We start from the raw sequence: 22,760 nt of genomic DNA on the forward strand, positions 1-22,760 counted from the left end.
CGCAATTTCAAAATTTATCTAATTTTTGAAAAATATCGGTTTTACCATTTTTGTAAATTTAAGTATTAATGATTTTTTATTTTACAGAAATTTCTATTAATTGTTGTCAAATTAGTCCGTTGTAGTGGATCATATTTCTCAACTTTTAATTGGTATGCAGATGTTACATTATTTTTACCAATGAAAATCTAGCAAATATTCCACTCCTGACCAATTGTCAACTTCCTTTTCACGTGTGTGCCAGATTTTGCAACAGCACTCAAAATGTCACACTACAATTTTAAGAAAATCACTGTGGTTCCACCATCAAAAGTAATATCAATTGACATAGTATTTGAAAGAAACACTAGCTTCTTATTCAGACTTCATGTTCTATTGTAGAAATTGTATGACATAATTTATAACCATACCTTCAAGTTCATATGATATCAAACATAATAAATGGTGTTAGATTGGTTGATCGTTGTTGGCTATACATTTTATCAACTAACAAAGTTGCACATACAATTTTATTATGAGTAAGATGAAAAGTATAACCATGATAAACAATAGAAACATGCACAAATTTTCTTCGGGAGCTCATCAGGTAGCACCTGCAGGTGCGAGGCAACTTGGACCATCAATAAGTTAACTTGGACGATCTATAATTACAACTCAGCATATTAGTATAAAATTATTGTTTTGACGAAATAAATGATATAATGAAAAAGACTGTCTGAAGACAAATCTTTGATAAAGTTTTTATGTGATTTTGAGGCCTTAATTACTTTTTTAACAAACTATAATGAGCTTGTGTAATTTGATTATCATTTTCTTGGTCATTTAATTAGAATAATTGAATTTACATTATTGATTGTTGATTTAATTTAATCTTTATGACGAAAGAACGAATTTAATATAAAGATTAATTTTAAAAGTTGGTTTAATGAATTATGAAGATTTTATTCTAAATATATAATCATCATGATGAAGTAGAAATATAAATCTACACTATAGGATACTTTGATGCAAAATATAACATGTTATCATTTAAATAGCACACGATGTTTATATTCTGTTGGCACTATAGACAGGGAGTTGATCATGTTGATTTTAAATAATAAATAATTCAACATATTAATAAAACCAATTTAACCCATTAAAATAAGAATATGTGGTATAATTGCCAATGAGACAACTCTCCACTTATGTTTTGTTTGCCCCAATTAGATTTTATAATAAGTTGATAATTAAAGATAAGTAAAAATTTGAATTCACATAATACAATTTTTTTTTTTTTTTTTGCAAATTCAGCAAAATGCAAACGATATTGTCAAGTAAAACTTAACATTTATTAATTTATTATCATTTATATAGTTCAAATCCTCTATTGTCTTGAGTTGTCTTTATAGACAGTTCGAGTTGTCTTTATAGACAGTCCGAGTTGTCTTCATAGACACCAAGACAGTCTGAGTTGACTTATTAGTCAGTATGATTTGACTAGGTCTGACTTGTCTCTGGGCTGAGTTGTCCCACATTAGCACCTGCCTATATTGATTTGTTTTGGATATAATATCCTAAACAGGTTGGGCAGTGTTTCCCCTGGATCAATTTTCTTTTTCGCCACCTCTTTCACGAAAACAATATATTTCTCACCACTCTCAATTTTTTTTCACAAACTAACAACTGACGTTAACATATTTTCTTTAAAATTTTCCTTATTTCCAACAAATAAAAATCAGTTTGCCCCATTATTGTCTGATAATTCTACTTATCTTTTTTTTTTTTAATCTACTTTGTAATGAATAAACACTAAACATTTACTGTTCAAAAGATACTGTAAAATTGCAATATAGATCATGAAATCATAATTTCTGACTTTGGGGAACACATGATTCATCTTCAATAAGTTTATCTGATATATATTTTAATCCTTTAGGTGACATGTGACACCATTTAACCACATCATTTCAAATAACCTTTCAAATACATTTGTTTCAAGGATCCTTTGAGATTTCATTTTCAGGGTTAAGTCCTTTGTAACTATTGATTTGAAGACAGTAGGTTGACCTACAGATGACTTTTGCATTTATTTTTTATGTGTTTAGTTTCTGTATCATATACACTGGTGAATTTTTCAAATGACAGTTGATCTAACGTTATTTTGACATAAGGGAGGATTTACATCTGTTAGATATACAGTGATATATGTCATGTGGCATTAAACTCATATTCATCTGCAGCGGTCTAGTTAGTTGAAGTTCTTTATTACATGTATATCCAAAATTATACATGTCGGACACTTAAGCAATCATTCTATTCTAAATAAGAAGATGTGGTATGAGTGCCAATGAGACAACTCTCCATCCAAGTCACAATGTATAAAAAAGTTAACAATTATAGGTCGGCCTTCAACACGGAGCCTTGGCTCATACTGAACAGAAAGCTGTAAACGCTCCTAAAAGATTAGTGTTAACCAATTCAAACAGGAAAACCAACGGTCTAATCTATATGAAAAACGAGAAACACCTATGAACTACACCAATAAACGACAACCACTGCACAACAGGCTCCTGACTATATTGGGGTGGGTTGGGGTGAGGAATCTCATTATAAAGACGATGTAGGTATCTTAATGGTTTAATTGGACCTTTAGGAATTCATGTATTGCAGCAGGCAATAATTTCTAGTACAAAATGTAGTATGTCAAATCTGGAAAATAAAGAAAAAACTTGTGCTTTGTCTCACAAATTGTATGTAAAAATTGTATGAAAGAAAACTGGAAGTCAAGTTTGAAATAATGAAAGTAAAAAAAAATTAGAGGCAATCATAATCTAATGTTTTTTTTAATAATTTACAGGATTTTATTGACATAGTGCTGTCCAAAACACAGAGGAAGACACCAACTGTAGTACACAAACAATATCGTATTGGCAGAATCCGTCATTTTTACATGCGTAAAGTCAAGTTTGCCCAACAAACATTTCATGATAAACTGACACAGATCTTAACAGATTTTCCCAAACTTGAGGTAGGTATTTGTGATATGTGTATGTCTCAGAGTTATCATTAGAACTACATTTGTATCTGTATTTTGTCAAATTGTTAATGAATTATACATTTGTTTTGAAAACGACTTCATTTAAAAAACTTTTGTCACTATGACTTTGAGCAATAAACTTCATTCTAGGAGGCTAATGTAGATTTTAATTTAAGGCAAAATTACTTGAATGAAGGTATGAATCTTTGATTTTTTAAACATTTTTGATATATTTCAGGAAGTTCATCCATTTTATGCAGATTTGATGAATGTATTGTACGATAAAGACCATTATAAGTTAGCTCTTGGTCAGATTAATACTGCCAGGCATTTAGTTGACAAGTAAGTTTTAGCAGACCATTAATAGTATAGTAAAGCCCAAGCCAGCTTTAGTAGAACAACATATAGGTTAATTCATGGTCTGATTGATATTGCCTGGCTTTCATGTCATTGCACATTTCAATTATGAATCAAACAAATGTTGAGTTAGTCTTATTGAGGTTAGAGTTAACCGTTTTGCTTCAATGAAAACAGGAGGACTCGAGTGGTCTAAGTAGCCCAATTACTGTTTCACTAGTCTGTCAATGCTGAGGTTATGAGATCGAATCCCACATGGGGCAGGTGCACTGGACTCCCAATCTTTATTGACTAGGATTGTCAGTTTTCCTGCCAAAGGTCAGTTGTTCTCTCTGGGCACTCCAGCTCCCTCCACCAATAAAAACTGACCGCCATGAAATAGCCAAGATTGCTGAAAGTGGCATTAAACACCAATGCAATCAATCAATGAAAACATGACAAATTTTGCCCAAAATTAACAGAGGTAATGAAAAATACCCCAAAACATTATTGAACTGTAATATATTGTAACTGCTAAGACATATCGACAATGTTAACATACATGTACTGTAGCATAACGCTGAAATTTGACTTAACTTGTATGAAAAGGACTGAATATTTTATGTTGGTTTTTTATCAGTGTTGCTAAAGACTATTCCAGACTCTTGAAGTATGGAGATTCATTATACAGGTGTAAACAGCTGAAAAAAGCAGCTCTTGGAAGGTAAGATAAACAAATTACTTACAAAAATTAAAGTGATATATTTATATGTATACATACACACACACTCTGACAGCATTTGCTGATCTTAAGTTGACATTAATATAAATTGTCACAAAAAAAGATGATGGATGGTTGTACAACATCAAGTTTCAAATGTAATGCATATTCAGGATGAGAACATTCTTAATTTGATATCAATATGAATCCTGCTTTGTACTAGACTGACAAGCTGAACAGGATTTGCTAATGTGCTAGATGACAATTATGACTTAGTAAGGAAACATGGTCAAAGCAGTTAAAGACCAGCCCTAATTTATTTGTACAATTAAATAGATGAACATGATATCAGCTTGGGTGTCAAAAACACTGTAAATTAACTTCTTCCACTTCACTATAATCAAATATATTGAAATAAATTTTGTGTACTGACAATTATTGTTATAGTTCAATTATAAATTTTTATTTAGCTGTAAAACATTTTTGCCCATGGTTTAATGAACACATTAATCATGTTAATAAACAAAGGAATAAATTTTTATAAATTGACATTATAGAATATGTACCATTTTGATATGACATTATATGTATGTTATAGAATATGTACCATTTTGATATGACATTATATGTATGTTTTAGAATGTGTACTATTTTAATGTGACATTATATGTATGTTTTAGAATGTGTACCATTTTGATATGACATTATGTGTATGTTGTAGAATGTGTACCATTTTGATGTGACATTATGTGTATGTTGTAGAATGTGTACCATTTTGATATGACATTATGTGTATGTTGTAGAATGTGTACCATTTTGATATGACATTATATGTATGTTTTAGAATATGTACCATTTTGATATGACATTATATGTATGTTTTAGAATGTGTACTATTTTGATATGACATTATATGTATGTTTTAGAATGTGTACTATTTTAATGTGACATTATGTGTATGTTGTAGAATGTGTACCATTTTGATATGACATTATGTGTATGTTGTAGAATGTGTACCATTTTGATATGACATTATGTGTATGTTGTAGAATGTGTACCATTTTGATATGACATTATGTGTATGTTGTAGAATGTGTACTATTATGAAGAGACAGAAACAGAGCTTGGAATACCTTGAACAAGTCAGACAACATTTATCAAGGTTACCATCGATAGATCCAAATACCAGAACATTACTCATATGTGGATTCCCTAATGTCGGCAAATCTAGTTTTATAAATAAGGTATTAAGTACTGGGTAATAGTAAATTTCTGTAAAGGTGATCCTGTGAATTCAGTCATTAATAGTAATAAAAAGATAAAGATAAAAAAAAAAATGAATTTGTGTATAGATTCATTTAAAATTTAAGTAAATTATTTTTATTCCCAGAGCAAACTTAACATTTCCTACTATCTTATGAAAAAGAAAGGATATGGTATATGAATACATCTAAAATTTACAGTGACTCATGCTTTTACTTGGAACAAATGCTCATCTGCTTTTCACGTACACCCTTTGCATATAAAATTATTTAAGGGCTATTCCATTAAAATGTATGTCGGAGGGTGGGAAGGGACTTTCAAAATATCCCTACAACCAAGAACCATTTTTGAGATAATTTTGCATAATGGTAATAGATGCATACTGAAAAAAGACCCATGACCCACATTCAATAATTATACTTCCCTTCCTACCCTCCCACATACATTTTAATGGAATGGCCCTAAGGAGATTTTGGAAGGATTGCCAACGAGACAAATATCAACCAAAGGCAAAAAGATGAGGATATAAACATCTACAGGTTACTGTATGGTCTTCAACAATGGGCAAAAACCATATCCTATAGTTAGTGTTAAAAGCCAGGGATTGCAAAATATTTATCAATTCAAAAGAGAAAACCAATGTATATATATTTCATTTTATACTTATGTTATTCAATTAATGTGATATATGAGTATTTTTAATTTTCAGATTACCAGAGCTGATGTAGAAGTACAACCGTATGCCTTTACAACAAAGTCATTATATGTAGGACACACAGACTATAAATATCTCAGGTGGCAGGTCTGTCTTATTACCAACTTCTTTATTCAGTACATACATCATTCCAATTAACTATTTTCATTACTTTTTGCTCTGGAGTATATCATTTTTCGACAGGTCACCAACATTGTGGTAAGATATTCTGGTAACTCAGTCAAACCTGTAAGAGCAACAAAAAGAAGTAGAATCAAGCTAACAATAGTTCAATTTGAGAATAAAATTAACTGTTTTCAAATTATTGTGTATATTTCATGTATAGAAAACAAATAACAGTTATTTTTATACCCCCGCCGAAGTGGAGGGGGCTTTAAGGTTTACCCTTGTCCATCCGTACGTCCCACAATTGGTTTCCGTTCTCTAACTTAAGTTTGCCTCATCCAAATGTTATGAAACTTATACACAATGCTTATTACCACAATACACAGATCATGTATGAATTTTGGGGGCGTCACTTTTACTGTTCTAGAGTTATACCCCTTTACAAATGGAAGAATTGCTAAATTTTCCTATTTTTTTCCAAAAATATCAATGTCATTATTCAAGTAATTTTTAAAATTGGAGTTATCTTCCTTTGTCCATGATTATAGTTAAATCAACTACAATCAATGCTTTATACAATGCAATGTTTAATTTTGCCTTCCACTGATAAAACACAGATCAAGTTGAATTTGGGTAGTGTCACCTTAACCATTTTTGAGTTATGCCCCTTTATAAATAAAAAAATTGCAAAATGTTTTGTTTCCATTCTGTAACTTGAGTTTGCCCCAACCAAACATTATGAAACCTATACACAATACTCATTACCACAAAACTAAGATCAAGTACAAATATTGTTTCCGTTCTCTAACTTTAGTTTGCCTCAACCAAATGTTATGAAACTTATACACAATGCTTATTACTACATAATACAGATTAAGTACGAAATTCGGTGGCGTCACTTTTACCATTCTTGAGTTATGTCCCTTTATAAACATAAAAAATTGCTGAATTTTTCGTTTCCGTTCTCTAACTTTAGTTTGTCTCAACCAAATGTTATAAAACTTATACACAACCATTCTAGAGTTATGCGTGTTTACAAATATAAAAATTGCTGAATTTTTAGTTTCTGTTCTGTTCTCTTCTTAAGTTAACCTCAACCAAATGTTATGAGACTTACACAGAATGCTTATTACCACAAAACTCAGCTCAAGTTCAAATTTGGGTAGCGTCACTTTTACCGTTCTTTATTTATGTCCCTTTATAACTATATGATATGCAAGCGGGGCATCATCTGTGTCCACATGTGGACACAATCCACAATTATTTCCCTTAAATTGCACCATTTGTAAACTTGATTTTACTTCTTTTAGTTGCTTTTACCTGACCTAGTGCCAGAATGTCCCTAGGTAACCTGTTAAAAAATTACATACTCATGAGTCAAAAGTTTACAAAATAGATTAGTGTTCAGAAATTTCTTAGCAAGGAGTTATTTGTAATTGAATTAACATCTGCATAATGTACTTGTTAAATAGATACAAGTCTTTTTCTTTTTTCTTTATTTATCTTAAGATTTTGCCATCATGGTTGATATAATCAGAACAATTTTATACAACACATTGCATTCATTTCTAATGTTATAAGTGAGTGAAATAGAAATATTTTTACAAATGAATATTATATATATGAAATATGTGTATGAATGAATTAAACTTTGTTTAAATAATTAATAATTGTATGAATGAATTAATATGTGTGTGAACATGATGACTGAATTGATATGTGTTCAAATGAATTTGTATGGAATCAAAAAGATAAGCAGCTAAAATTGGAGTTAAACGTCTGCTAACTTTGATTGTTTTACTAACAGGTAGTGGATACACCAGGTATTTTAGATCACAGTTTAGAGGACAGAAACACAATAGAAATGCAGGCTATTACAGCTCTAGCCCATCTTAGAGCTGCTGTGCTGTATGTAATGGATGTATCAGAACAGTGTGGACATTCACTAGAACAACAGGTACTTACCTCTTCAGATTGTTCTTGAAAGGTAACAATTTGAAAAGTAACTGTGATCCCTCTAATCACTTGATTTGATAATTTTTCCAAGATTTGAATAATTAAAATCGTGATTTGTAATTGATTTACCATTACTATTACCAGAATATATACAGAATAATTTTTAAAAATATTTTATAGTATCTTTATTGAAGTGCACACATTGTATTGAGTTTAAGCTTAAGTTAATAGATATTTTTGTATGGATTTAGTTTTGCTCTTTAAAATAATAAATACTTATTGAAGCATGCTATATTTTTTCATACATTATGATTCTATTACAGTTAGAATTGTTCAACAATATAAAGCCATTGTTCGCCAACAAACCTTTAATGGTATGTGTTAACAAAATAGATGTTCTCAAGTTGGATGAACTCTCACAAGATAAACAGGTAAGAACATGTTATATCATTAGTTTCACCTGGCTAAATGTGTTGCTTATATTTAACACAATAAACTGTAAACCTACTAATTTTCACGATCTTTACAAGATGAAAAATTATATGAATATATTATGTTTCAAAAATAAATCTTCATGAAACTTATACACAATGCTTATTACCACAAAACTCAGATCAAGTGGGTAGCGTCACTTTTATCATTCTTGAGCTATGTCCCTTTATAACGTTATATGCAAGCAGGGGCATCATCTGTGTCCCATGGACACAATTCCCATTTATTTATTTTGATTATAATGTAAAAAAAGAGTCATTGTTAGTCAGGGGTATTACTTGTACAGGTTATTTTTATTTAATTTGAAGAAGTTAATAATATTATACATATATCATGTATATAAGTAAATTTTTATATTCATATTTTTTAATAAGGTTTGAATAATCTCCCCTTAATTTTCTAAAAAAAATTTACTTGAATAAGTTAATTTTTCTTACAATCCATAAAATTCTCAAGTTTTGGGATGTAAAAACATGCCTTAAACAATTGTTCTCTGGTTAGCTCATAAATTTTTATTAGAGTTCAATGTTTCATCTCATTAATTCAACAATGAAACTAGTTGTGCAAAGATCGTAAGTAATTGTGCAAGCCCTTCAAAAATTGCCCCTTTGGGGCTTGTAAATGAGCAATGTTTTGAAAATAACAGACAAATGAGATTTTCATTGTCCATGAAATTACACTTAAATGATTAGTAAAGACATCTGCAAAGGACAGACAATTAAACACTATTAGAGCAAAAAAGTCCTGAGAAATTCAAGAAAAGAAGATAGTATGACTTTTTTACTTTTATAAGTAAAAAAATCTGAATGTCTAAGCCATTAAAATAATTTACCTATACAAGTAAATGAAATACACTTGAATAAGTATCTTGCAAATTTTCTTTTATAAGTATATTAATATTTACTTCTTCAAGTAAATAAAAATAACATGTGCAAGAAGTACCCCTGACTGATTGTGGTTTGTTCAAATGTAAACTTTTAAGAAATAAGTATAATAAGAAATGACATATATATAATATTTAATTATAGCAAATATTTGAGGAGTTTAAATCAGAAGATATACCAGTATTACAGATGAGTACTCTGACAGAAGAAGGAGTTTTTGAAGTCAAGTCTCAGGTATAATAATAAATATACTGTAAAGTAAGTTACAGTTATTCCATGAGATGCATCATAATTTGATAGTTGTATCCTTAAAGCAGTTGGTTATTCACAATGCAAATTGAAGCCAATCTTTACCTGTAGTATTCACAAACAGTTTTGTTTTGTTAATCCTTGAAAACAGATTAGAACCTAATGCAGATAAACTTTTATATGAATATGCAAAAATTATTTTCTATAGAATTTAAGTAAAAAAACATTTTGTAATGATGAAAGTTTAAATTTTTCTAAAACAGTTGGCTTTGTGGTAATTTCCTGGCTAATATCTTTAGATTTATTATATTAGAAAGGGATTTCACAATTGTTTCTTTTAAGGAAGCTTTGTTTTAGTTTGCCATTAAACCTTTTTTTGTCATTCATTATTATGAAATTTTAATTATTTTTACTTCTGAAAACTGTTGCATGCTGTTTACAATATATTCCTGTCTTGCAAATTACAAAATTGAAAAAGAAATCATACTTATTTCGGATTTGTTTAGCTATAGTATAGAACATACACAAAATCAAATAGGCTTGTTATCTCACCTGTAAATGAAACCTCTATTTCAGGCTTGTGAAAGACTGTTAGCTTACAGAATAGAAACAAAAATGAAATCTAAGAAAGTTAATGATATTCTGAACAGATTACATGTAGCTGTTCCTTCTAAAAGAGATGCTAAAGTAAGTATGATCAAAATATGTTAAACCTTTCCTTATAAGAATACTAAGATGTGGTATGATTTGACAATTAGACAACTGTCCACCAGAGTCTAAATGAAGTGGATGTAAGCAACTATTGATTACTGTACAGCCTTCAACAAAGAGCAAAACTCATACCTTATAGTAAGCTATAAAAAAAACCTGACATGACAAAGTGTAAAACAATAGGTTTGTTGATTTATAATATTTGCTGGTAGATTATATTATTAAACATTACTTTAATTTATTTTTATACGACCACAAAAATTAAAAAATTTTTGGTCGTATATTGGTATGACGTTGGCGGCGTCGTCGTCGTCGTCGTCCGAAGACACATTGGTTTTCGCACTCTAACTTTAGTTTAAGTGAATGGATCTCCATGAAATTTTACCATAAGGTTCAATACCACGAAAGGAAGGTGGGGATTGATTTTGGGGGTTATGGTACCAACAGTTAAGGAATAAGGGGCCAAAAATAAGCATTTTTGTAACTTCCAGACAATAACTTGTGTGTAAGTGTATGGATCTCTCTGACATTGTACCACAAGGTTCCATATCACAAAGGGAAGGCTGTAATTGATTTTGGGGGTAATTGCCTCAAAATTTTAGGAATTAGGGGCCAAAAAAGGGGCAAAAAACAAGCATTTTTCTAGTTTCATGACAATAACTTGTGTGTAAGTGTTTGGATATTTCTGAAATTGTACTACAATTTTCCATATCACAAAGGGAAAGCTGGAATTGAGTTTGGGGGTAATTGCCCGAAACGTTTAGGAATTGGGGGCCAAAAAGGGGCCAAAAATAAGCATTTTTCTAGTTTCCAGACAATAACTTGTGTTCAAGTGTATGGATCTCTCTGAAATTGTAATGCAAGGTACCATACCACAAAGGGAAGTCTGGGATTGAGTTTGAGGGTGATGAATCATAAGGGGGTTCAAAGAATTTGGGGGGGGGGGGGGGGGATTTTTTTTTTTTCTTTTTTTTTCTTTTTTTTCCTTTTTTTTTCTTTTAAAATTTTCCATTTTAAGTTGGTTATTTCTGATTTATATTTAAAAGCATATTATAATGATATGGTAGGAGATACACACCAAACAGGATGTGTAAATTATTATATAATAAGTATTGTGCAATAGCAAGAAATTTTCAATTGCACAGTATTGCACAATAGCGTGAAATCTTCAATTGCACAGTATTGCGCAATAGCAAGAAATCTTCAATTGCACAGTATTGCGCAATAGCAAGAAATATCCAATAGCACAATATTGCGCAATAGCAAGAAATTGTCAATTGTACAGTATTGCGCAATAGCAAGAAATATTCAATTGCACAGTATTGTGCAAAAGAAGATACTTCGTATAAATTGCTTATTTCTTGATCAGTTTCAATGGGGTTTAATTCTTGAAATCTTGGGGTCTTTAATATGCTGAATCTAACCATGTATTAAGTTTTTGGATTTTGGGCCCCGTTTTTAAATTGGTCCACATTGAGGTCCAAAGGGTCCAAAATTTAACTTTGTTTGATTTCATCAAAAATTGAATTATTGGGGTTCTTTGATATGCCGAATCTAACAGTGTATTTAGATTCTTAATTTTTGGTTCCGTTTTCAAATTGGTCTACATTAAGGTCCAAAGGGTCCAAAATTAAACTTAGTTTGATTTTAACAAAAATTGAATTTTTAGGGTTCTTTGATATGCTGAATCTAAACATGTATTTAGATTTTTGATTATGGGCCCAGTTTTCAAGTTGGTCCAAGTTGGGGTCCAAAATTAAACTTTGTTTGATTTCAACAAAAATTGAATATATGGGGTTCTTTGATATGCTGAATCTAACCATGTATTTAGATTTTTGATTTTTGGGCCCCGTTATCAACTTTGTCCACATTGAGGTCAAAAGGGTCCAAAATTAAACTTTGTTTGATTTCATAAAAAATTGAATTCTTGGGGTTCTTTGATATGCTGAATCTAACCATGTATTTAGATTTTGGATATTGGACCATAATAGGTGAATGTCCAATTTAAAATTTTTAAGTTCTTAGACCACATTCATTCTGTGTCAGAAACCTATGCTGTGTCAAATATTTAATCACAATCCAAATTCAGAGCTGTATCAAGCTTGAATGTTGTGTCCATACTTGCCCCAACTGTTCAGGGTTCGACCTCTGCGGTCGTATCAAGCTGCGCCCTGCAGAGCATTTTATTTTGTTTGTTATGGATTTCTACAAATAAATGGGTTTTTATACGACCGCAAACAATTTTTTGGGATCGTATAATGGTATGATGTTGTAGTCGTCCGAAGACACATTGGTTTCTGGACAATAACTTTAGTTTAAGTGAATGGATCTCTATGAAAGTTTTTAAGAAGGTTCAATACCACAAAAGGAAGGTTAGGATTGATTTTGGGGATGATGGTTCCAACCGTTTAGGAATTATTTTTTAAAGAAATTATTAGTGAGTAATATTATCAGTTTTATTGAATAAAAGATACATGTAAAAGAAATTGTATGGAAATTATTAATGTGTAATATTTTAACTAGAAGTGGAATGAACAGTGTATATGTTCTGTTTCATATCAGATTATCAAAATTAGTTACACATATCTTGAATCTCCAACATCGGATGAAATAAAATGATCCTGTTATTTTTAAGCCTCACACTAGAAAACTTTTGTTTTCACAGACCAAAAGTGATTGATGTGCAAGTGTCATATAAAGGCCATATATTCAAAATTAGGAGCTTAGTAGTTAAGTTAAGCAACTGGGAATTTATGTATATATATTTATATTGTAAGCTGAATGAAACAACATCTTTAATAGATGTGAGTCTAAAATTATCTGACTTTATTTTTTTATTCAATGCAGAAACATCCTTCTGTCCATTTATATTGATCTGGTCTCAGAGCAAACTGACAGCCTCTTATATAAAAAAAAAAACAAAAAAATAAGCATGCTAAACATAACAGGAAAACAAATTAAAATTTATTGGTCATTTATATGACTACCAGTATCTTAGAAATGGTATCATTGTAGAGATGTTTTTAATCAAGTTGACTATTTTAGGCTAGGCCACCATGTATACCTCAGGCAATTTTGGATAAAAGAAAGGCCATGGAAACGGATAAACCCAAGAAAAAACTGGTAAATATATGTAAAACTAGAATATATTGTAATATTGTATAGTACTGTTCAAAATGTGTTATCTTATGTGTAAAGTAATAGTGTTACAGTGGCAAACATAATTACTTATACATTAGTACATATATCTAAAAAACATTAACGAAGAATAATTATTTTATCATGTTTTATTCATATTCATGTCAAGCTATTTTAATACATATTATGGTTCTCAATAAGTCGGTGTTCAGTTTTGAGCAAGGGAATCTGATAAAAGAAAATATGTATCAGTTAAAAGAAGGTTGTAAGTTTGGTTGAAAAAATTATATTATTTTAAAGATTGAAAAAATGAGTGATTCCATGTTTTTTAATAATATTTGTTGCATTCATATATAGATAGAATAAAACCAATGACACCTCAGCACCTTAGCATTATATTTGTTTTATTTGGTGCTCCTACATTTCAGGAGAGAGATTTAGAAGTAGAAATGGGTGATGAGTATTATCTGGATCTTAGAAGTAAGCTTAGAAATAATGTAATATATATATACCCTGTGATAGTCAAGGTCACAAGCTCTGCCAGTCTACATGTTATATGTATTATTCTATCATGTTGAATAATAATTCACAATGAAACTTGAACGAAAGTATAAAAAGTTATGTTTAATCCCATCAAACAGAAAAATTCCAATTGCTTTGTAAATATTTTAAGAATGTAATTTGTAGATATATCGACAATCTACATGGATAAAAAATATCTATAATTAAATAATGGAACATAGTACAGTATGTAGAGGTGTAGTAGTCAATGAGGCTGTCACTCACAAATGATCAATACAGTCAGTATGTAGAGGTGTAGTAGTCAATGAGGCTGTCACTCACAAATGATCAATACAGTCAGTATGTAGAGGTGTAGTAGTCAATGAGGCTGTCACTCACAAATGATCAATACAGTCAGTATGTAGAGGTGTAAACGTCAATGAGGCTGTCACACACAAATGATCAATACAGTCAGTATGTAGAGGTGTATACGTTAATGAGGCTGTCACTCACAAATGATCAATACAGTCAGTATGTAGAGGTGTAGACGTCAATGAGGCTGTCACACACAAATGATCAATACAGTCTGTATGTAGAGGTGTAGAAGTCAATGAGGCTGTTACTCACAAATGATCAATACAGTCAAACATGCTTACGGGACCACCTGTATTAAGCAAATACCTGTGTTATAAGACCATTAATTTTAGGTCTCTGTAGTGCATTTCATATAGATTGATCCTGTATTTAAAGACCACCTGATGAGACCACTTTTTTGCTCTTTAAGTGGTCTCTTGTTTGTTTAACCTCAAATGACAAGTATTTCAAGCATATTTATTGTGAGAACAAATATAACAGTTAATCCAATAAGTAGGTTTTGCAAAGTTGTTCGACTGGGATGGAGCGTGGGAATTTGGAAAACAACTAAAATTTAGGGTATATTGTACAGAGACAGTCTCCCACAAAAAAAAGTAAATGAAAGCCGGTCACCATAAGCATGATAAGAATTACATTAGGTTTTTTATGCCCCCGCCGTAGCGGAGGGGGCATTAAGTTTTACCCTTGTCCGTCCTTCTGTAAGTCCATATGACCCAAAATTGGTTTTCGTTCTCTAACTTTAGTTTGCCTCAACCAAATATTATGAAACTTATACACAATGCTTATTACCACAAAACACAGATCAAGATTAAATTTTGGTGGTGTCACTTTTACTGTTCTAGAGTTATGCCCCTTTACAAATGGAAAAATTGCTGAAATTTTCATTTCTGTTCTCTAACTTAAGTATGCCTCAACCAAAGGTTATGAAACTTATACTTAATGCTTATTACCACAAAACACAGATCAAGTTTGAATTTTGGTGGCGTCACTTGTACTGTTCTAGAGTTGTGCCCCTTTACAAATGGAAAAATTGCTGAATTTTTCGTTTCCACTCTCTAACTTTAGTTTGCCTCACAAATGTTATGAAACTTATACACAATGCTTATTACCACGAAACTCAGATCAAGTACGAATTTGTGTAGACTTTTACTGTTCTTGAGTTATGTGCCTTTATAATGTTATCTGCAAGTGGGAATCATCTGTGTCCCATGGACACATTCCCCATTTATTTGATTAACAGTCACACTGAGTATATATTTGTTTCAGAACATTGGGATTTACTTAAGGAGGGAGAAAAGTATGACAAAATACCAGAAATTTGGCAAGGACACAATGTTGCAGATTTCATTGACCCAGAAATTATGGAGGTACATTTTTCTGTTTAATGATTTGCAAATTAGACAATGCTAAGACAAAAATTTATAAATCAATTATTCTAATTTATTGCTATTTTTTTTTTTTTTTTTTTTAATCTTTGATTTTAATGTATGATAACTTTCTGTATAAAGCTATTTGTCTGATATGGGTTTTTCTCAGTTTTATAAAGTGAGTTTGTATAAATGGTATCATTGACATTGTCTAGAAAAATGGTGATAACTTGAAGTTTTTTGGTTACTTCTCATCTCAGGGCTATCTCCTTTTGATGTAATTAAAGCAGAGAGAGACCCTCTTGTTTTCAAAACCTGGTTAATCTATAATTTCAGACTTAGTAAGATAGAATAATTACAAGTATGCATGCAAAATCAAAATGTGTGCTATTTGCACGAAAAGATGGCTTATACATACATTTTCCCCCAAAAGACATATATCCTATCGAGTTGTTGTTTAAAATATGGTACATTATGGTATCAGTCAATATGTCCTTATTTAAAATTTTAGCTGGAAATAGGGGCCATTTAAGGGCCTTATTGAACCTACCTAATTGTTAAAACCTAATTATGTATAGTGCCATATTGATTAAATGACTATCATAATTCAGATATCACAGCAAATCTTGACAAAAGCCCAAGAAATGATCAAAGTTATTTATTTGAATAATAATGTTATTATGATAATTTATATTGATTTTGTTGTGTAGAAATTAGATGCACTTGAGAAGGAAGAAGAACTGAGAGAGCAAGCTGGATATTATAATAATGAAGAGAGCGAGGAAGATGAAGAAATGCAGGAGATTAGAGCAACTGCTGGAAGGTAGGTCATGTCTTTGTTTTGTACAATGAACATAACATTCCACCATTGGTAGTATGATAATGTTGTAGGATGCTGTTAACCAATCATAAGGTTTTGGTGTAACTTTTTGGAAATATTACCCAGAATGCATTATTCTGCAATGGTCAATTCTTCAAACATTTTTTCAAAGATATTTGTTTGTTTAATGAAACAGCGATTTGAATCAGGTTTTTGTCAAGCCTGCGACTTCTGTCACAGAAAGCGAGACATATGGATAGTGATCCAGCTGATATAGATGCCTTATGTTATGAAGTTTCCGTCTGTCATTTATCCATTGTCCTTGACCTCATTTTCATGGTTCAGTGACTACTTGAAAAAAAAGTTAAGATTTTTTGTCTCGCCTTGACGGAGTCAAAAAGCGAGACATAGGTATGCTGTTTCGGGCGTCGGCAACAGCGCCAACAATGTATTAGTTTGTGATTAGGTCTAGTTCATGGTGAACCACTAGTGGTAGGTCAATGATATATGGTATGCAGTTGTATTAGCGTTGGCACATCTCATTACCATGGAGAATATTTGGCCCCGCCCCCTCAGTCATGGTCTATTTACTTTGAAACTTTTGCTTAGTTTGCATGTATTAGTTTGTGATTAGATCAGTTTAAGATGAACTGCTAATGTTAAGTCAATGATATTTGGTATGCAAATTTATTGGCATTTGCAATTATCGTTTCCATAGAGATTATATAGCCCCACCCCTGATCATGGTTCATTGACTTTGAAACTTTTACATAGTTTACAAGTTAGTTTGTGTTTAGGTTTGTTTAAAGGGAACTACTTATAATAAGTCAATGGTATTTGGTATGCCATTGTATTAGCATTGGCACATCTCATTCCATGGAGATTGTTTAGCCATGTACCTTCAGTCATGGTTCATCGACTTTGAATATTTGCATAACTTACATGTTAAATATTGCTATTTTAATTTCAACATTTGCATTATCAAAATTACAAAAAGGCGAGACATATCTCTGTGATAACAGTTTATTGTAATGTTAATTTCTCTCTCATTATGAGTAAAAGGATAACTATATTTAGTATGTGCGTACCTTGCAAGGTCCTAATGCCTGTCAGACAGTTTTCACCTGACCTCGACCTCATTTCATGGATCGGTGAACAAGGTAAAGTTTTCGCAGTCAAGTCCATATTTCAGATACTATAAGCAATAGGTCTACTGTATTTGGTGTATGGAATGATTGTAAGATGTACATGTCCAACTGGCAGGTGTCATCTGACCTTGACCTCATTTTCATTGTTCAGTAGTTAAAGTTAAGTTTTTGTGTTTTGGTCTTTTTTCCGAATACTATATGCAACAGGTCAACAATATTTAGTGTATTGAAATATTTTAGGATGAACATGTCAGTCTGGCAGGTTTTATTTGACCTTGACCTCATTTTCATGGTTCATTGGTCAATGTTAAGTTTTCCTGGTTAAGTTTGTTTCTTAGAAAATATAAGCAATAGGTCAACTAGTACTGTATTTGGTGTATGGAATGATTGTAAGGTGTACATGAATTTTCAGTCTGGTTTATCTGACCTTGACCTCATTTTCTTGGATCATGTTAAGTTTATGTGATACTTGTAGTAAAGCTTTATATTTAGGACTATCAACATAACATCAAAGGTCAGCAAAGCAGGCGAGACATGTCAGCGTGTGCACTCATGTTAATAAGATACTGTAAATATAATATATTAGTTTCATTGTGCATAAATGTATAAAGAATCTGTGATTGTAAGGACTTGATATTTATTTTATTAGTGGATATTTGATTTATTTTGTAGAATAAGAGAGAAAAGAAAATTGATTGTTTTGGAGTCCAGAGAAAAAAGAACTATTGAAAAACCAAGATTGCCGAGAACTGCCAAAAAATTAGACACAAAGAGAATGGCATCAGAAATGGGAGAACTTGGTGTTGATGTGGATGTTGATGATAAAGAAGTAAGTTCAGTAAACCGCCAGGTACCAACACTTATTGTCAGATATAACCATACACTGTCTTCAATGTTAATTTATTTACTCTTCCATGTAAAAGTATGGACCAAACCACACTTTGTTACTGACCTTCATACTGAATAAGTACTTGCATTGATGTTAATTCTTTTACGTTCCAAATATAACACTTAAAAAAACATTCATTTCTTTCATATAAGAATAGAAATTGAGGTTTTAATTTAATTGTTTTGTTCGTAAACTTTTCTTTAAAAATCTTATTCTCTGAAACCACTCAATGGATTGAAACCAAAGTTTGTCTGCTTCATCTAAAGGATGTCAACTATAAAGTTTGTTATTTTAGTCCAGGTTGATAAACCAACATGGCCACCTTGTCAAAAATAGAACACAGGGGTCAAACTACAGTTTTGGCTAACATTTCTAAAACTATACCAATTAGAGAAAAATGGACAAAAGGTAAAAAAAGTCAGGCGCAACAAGTTCTATCTTAATCGTAAATTTTCAAAAATCTGCCTATCTGAATTATTTTCAAATTTTGATTTTTTTACTTTTTATGTAAAACCAATCTACCTGACAAGATGTATCTACCCTAAAATCTGTTGACCTGTTATGGAGTTATTGCCCCTGAAACATTCATGTTTTATCTTGAAAACTATAGGACTTAGGTTAAAAATGTAAACTTCAAAAATGATCAGCATAACAATCATGACCCTGAAATTTTGATGTTTATTGTTTTTTGCAGTTTTAGCTGTTATTTAAAAGAAAACTGTAGGAGCTAGGTTAAACATGTAAATTGAAAAAATGATCAGTTACACAAGAGTAACTATATATTGTATGTGAATATAAAAGTCCTAATTAGCAAACTGTTTTTTTTTCACAAGGTGAATGATACAGACACAGGCGTTCCTCTTGTTTAATAATCCATAATATTAGAATATCTGAATGAAGTTATTCAATTGTTGTTATCGTTAGTCTTATGTAGATAATATGTATTTTTAGACACATCTAGGAAGGGCTAGATCCCGCAGTGTCACCAAAAAATCTCTGAAACGAAAGAGAGAACAGTCCATGGAAGTGGATACCAACAGATCAAGGAGTAGATCAAGAACAGTACCTAGAGACCAGTCTGGTGTCAGAGATCCTGTGGTAAGTTAGCACAAATGTTTTATAAATAAGTTAACTATTGTCTATTTTTAAGTGTCATGTATTTTTAAAGGCAAAATAGCATGTATCATGTACTCCAGATATTATCATAAATGTTTGCCATTAAACATATGCTAACGAAAATAGAATTAGCACATCTAAACTTAGAACCATCTTTCCAGCATAAAATTACATTACAAATAAGAGTTGGTTAAAAACTTACTAGGAATTGAGCATGGTTAAAAGAAAAGACAAGAAATTGAGTATGGTTTTGAAGAAACGGTGGATCATCACAAACCATTCCCAGCAGAACATAAATGAACCATTGAAACTACCACTGACAGCTGTTATTATCAACTGTACTAAGAGCATAAATAAATGAACCAATGATATTAACCCCTGACAGCTGTAATAAGCACCTGTACTAAGAGCATAAATAAATGAACCAATGATATTAACCCCTGACAGCTGTAATAAGCACCTGTACTAAGAGCATAAATAAATGAACCAATGATATTAACCCCTGACAGCTGTAATAAGCACCTGTACTAAGAGCATAAATGGACGATAATATTAACCCCTGACAGCTATAATTATCACCTGTACTAAGAGCATGAATGGACAATGATATTAACCCCTGTAAGCTATAATTATCATCTGTACTTTGCTATAAATGATGATTGATTTCTATTCCACAGATGGCTAAGAAAGTAAAGAAGATTGCCATGAATGCACAGAAAGCCAGAAATCATCAAGCTCGTAAGGGTGAAGGAGACAGAGTAATTCTGGACATGAAACCTAAACATCTCTATGCTGGAAAACGAAAGCAGGGCAAAACAGATAGACGTTAAACAATATGGGAAAATATCATTTTTAGCAATGGATGGAAGCTTCAAACTTGCTGTCTACAAAATGATTAATTGGAAAGTTGGTGTTTTTTTAAAGACCTGAGTTAACTGTTTATATATATTATATATAATGAAGAACAATAGCCATGTTAAATTTCTTACTATGTTAAGTCGATATAATTGTTCTGAAATATTTCATATTGTTAAAGGATACATTATGGATGTTATTGTTAATGATCAGATGAAGATACTTATTAAACAAATTCCACAGTGCAATTTTAAAAATGATGAAGTTTATTGCCACATTATCAATAGATTGTTTTATATGTGCTTAAAATTGTTATCCAATTATCATAATCATGACTCTAATAATGCTATTCATTTACCAAAGGATATTTAAGGACGACAAGCATTTTTAGCTCACCTGGGCCAAAGAGCCTGTGTGAGCTTTTCCAATCACTTTACAAATACCCTTCTCTGAAACAACTGGGCCACTTAGAACCAAACTTGGCCACAATCATCTTTGGAGTATCTAGTTAAAAAATGTGAATTGAAATAGAACAATGGGGTTATATGCAAGTTTTTGTCTATTATCTTTAAAACAGCCAAAGATTGAGTAAATCTGACAGCGACAAAAATGAAATTGACAAGACGACTTCTGATAGGTTTATTGCCTTTAAGTGACAACTTTTTTACCATTTTTTTTTAATTTTTGAACATTATCTAGTAAACTATAATAGATAGACAGATAACAGCAAACACAATCAGCAAGGCAATATACAAATAAGTGTCAGTTGAATCCTTGTTGAAGTTATTGCCCTTAAACATGTTAAATGATATTTTTTACCAATATTTTGTGTTTTTGTCAATTTTCTTGAAAATTTAAATAGATAGATAGAATCTTTATATAGCAAAAAAAACCAGCAAGACAAGATCTACAAATAAGTCAACATGGCTGAAATTGTAAGTCTACCCCTTATTGGAGTTAGTATTGCACTTAAATGACGATTTTTACCAATTTTTTTTTGCTTTTATGCTTATCTTAAAAATTACAATAGATAGATTGAAACTTTTAAAAGCAGAAATGATCAGCAAAACAAGATCTGAAATTTGGTAAGCATTGATGAAATTGTTAGTTGTCTTCTTGTAGGATTTATAACCCTAAAATGACAAGTTTTCCCTTTTTTAGCTAACCTGGCCCAAAGAGAGATTCCACTCAGTTACCCAAGGTTGTTAAATGACACAGATTTTCATCTCTTGAAAGGTTTTTACCTGTGTCACAAATAGTGAAATTAGGTCTTTTAATTGCTTGACTTCATCCATCCATCTGTCTGTCCATCTATAAGACCTTTTGAAGAAAACTTTCATCAAACTTTTTTTTTGTTTCTATGAAAGGGGAATATTTTATACTGGTTGCTGATAGTTTAAATTTAAATCAATTATACCCAACAACACAAGTCCAGACCCAGTATTTGTCAAATTATTAAAATACAAAAAGAGACAAGAGACTACTTACAGTATTCCAGTAAAAACTCACATAATTATATTACTAGCACTACGCCCAAAAAAATCACTGACATGTGAATTGGATTTTTATGACTATTTTCAAAATTTCATTGTCAGCTGACTCATAAAGAACATGTAGTAATGTCCAATGTTTTTGTCAAGTTAAGTTTCATTATTCCATCTCTCATGGGCACAATTTTGTTAGTCTTAGACCAATTTAATATTTATTTAAGAATGTTGTGGTTGGTTGTTTAATTTTTGATTACCAGTAGTTTTTAGTCCAATCTTGTTTCATTTATGTGTGTTGTGGTGCCTTGTTTTTGGTCAGTTGAATAAAGTCCAAAACTGGTTTATGGTATGATGATGTAAGGTGGGCAGGGAAAAGTATGAACCTAATTTGTGCAATCCCCTCCAACAGTTTTCAACCCAGATCACTGAAACTTTACTGCACATATGTTAAAGTTTTGCACCTGCTATTATGTAAGGTGTGATGATTTTTATGCCCCCGCCATGGTGGAGGGGGCATTAAGTGTTACCCTTGTCCGTCCGTACAAATGTCCTAAAATTAATTGCTTCAACCAAATGTGATGTACTTATACACAATGCTTATTACCACAAAACA

The 22,760-nt window shown here is 31.3% G+C and overlaps 1 protein-coding gene across 1 annotated transcript; it reads left to right on the plus strand.

Moving 5' to 3' along the window:
- The first annotated feature begins 193 nt into the window (after positions 1-193).
- Positions 194-20,908, plus strand: LOC127729116 (GTP-binding protein 4-like). Its single transcript, XM_052236772.1, has 17 exons — positions 194-312; positions 2,840-3,010; positions 3,258-3,361; positions 3,996-4,079; positions 5,167-5,320; positions 6,049-6,141; positions 7,967-8,116; positions 8,439-8,546; positions 9,636-9,725; positions 10,317-10,427; positions 13,497-13,574; positions 14,018-14,069; positions 15,732-15,832; positions 16,543-16,655; positions 18,473-18,629; positions 19,641-19,787; positions 20,483-20,908. Exons 1-17 carry the CDS (start codon positions 265-267, stop codon positions 20,633-20,635), a joined length of 1,914 nt encoding a protein of 637 aa, XP_052092732.1. The 5' UTR covers positions 194-264; the 3' UTR covers positions 20,636-20,908.
- Positions 20,909-22,760: the final 1,852 nt, after the last annotated feature.

This window comes from Mytilus californianus, unplaced genomic scaffold (genome assembly GCF_021869535.1).
Source record: "Mytilus californianus isolate M0D057914Y unplaced genomic scaffold, xbMytCali1.0.p SCAF_2, whole genome shotgun sequence".
Classification (NCBI taxonomy): domain Eukaryota; kingdom Metazoa; phylum Mollusca; class Bivalvia; order Mytilida; family Mytilidae; genus Mytilus; species Mytilus californianus.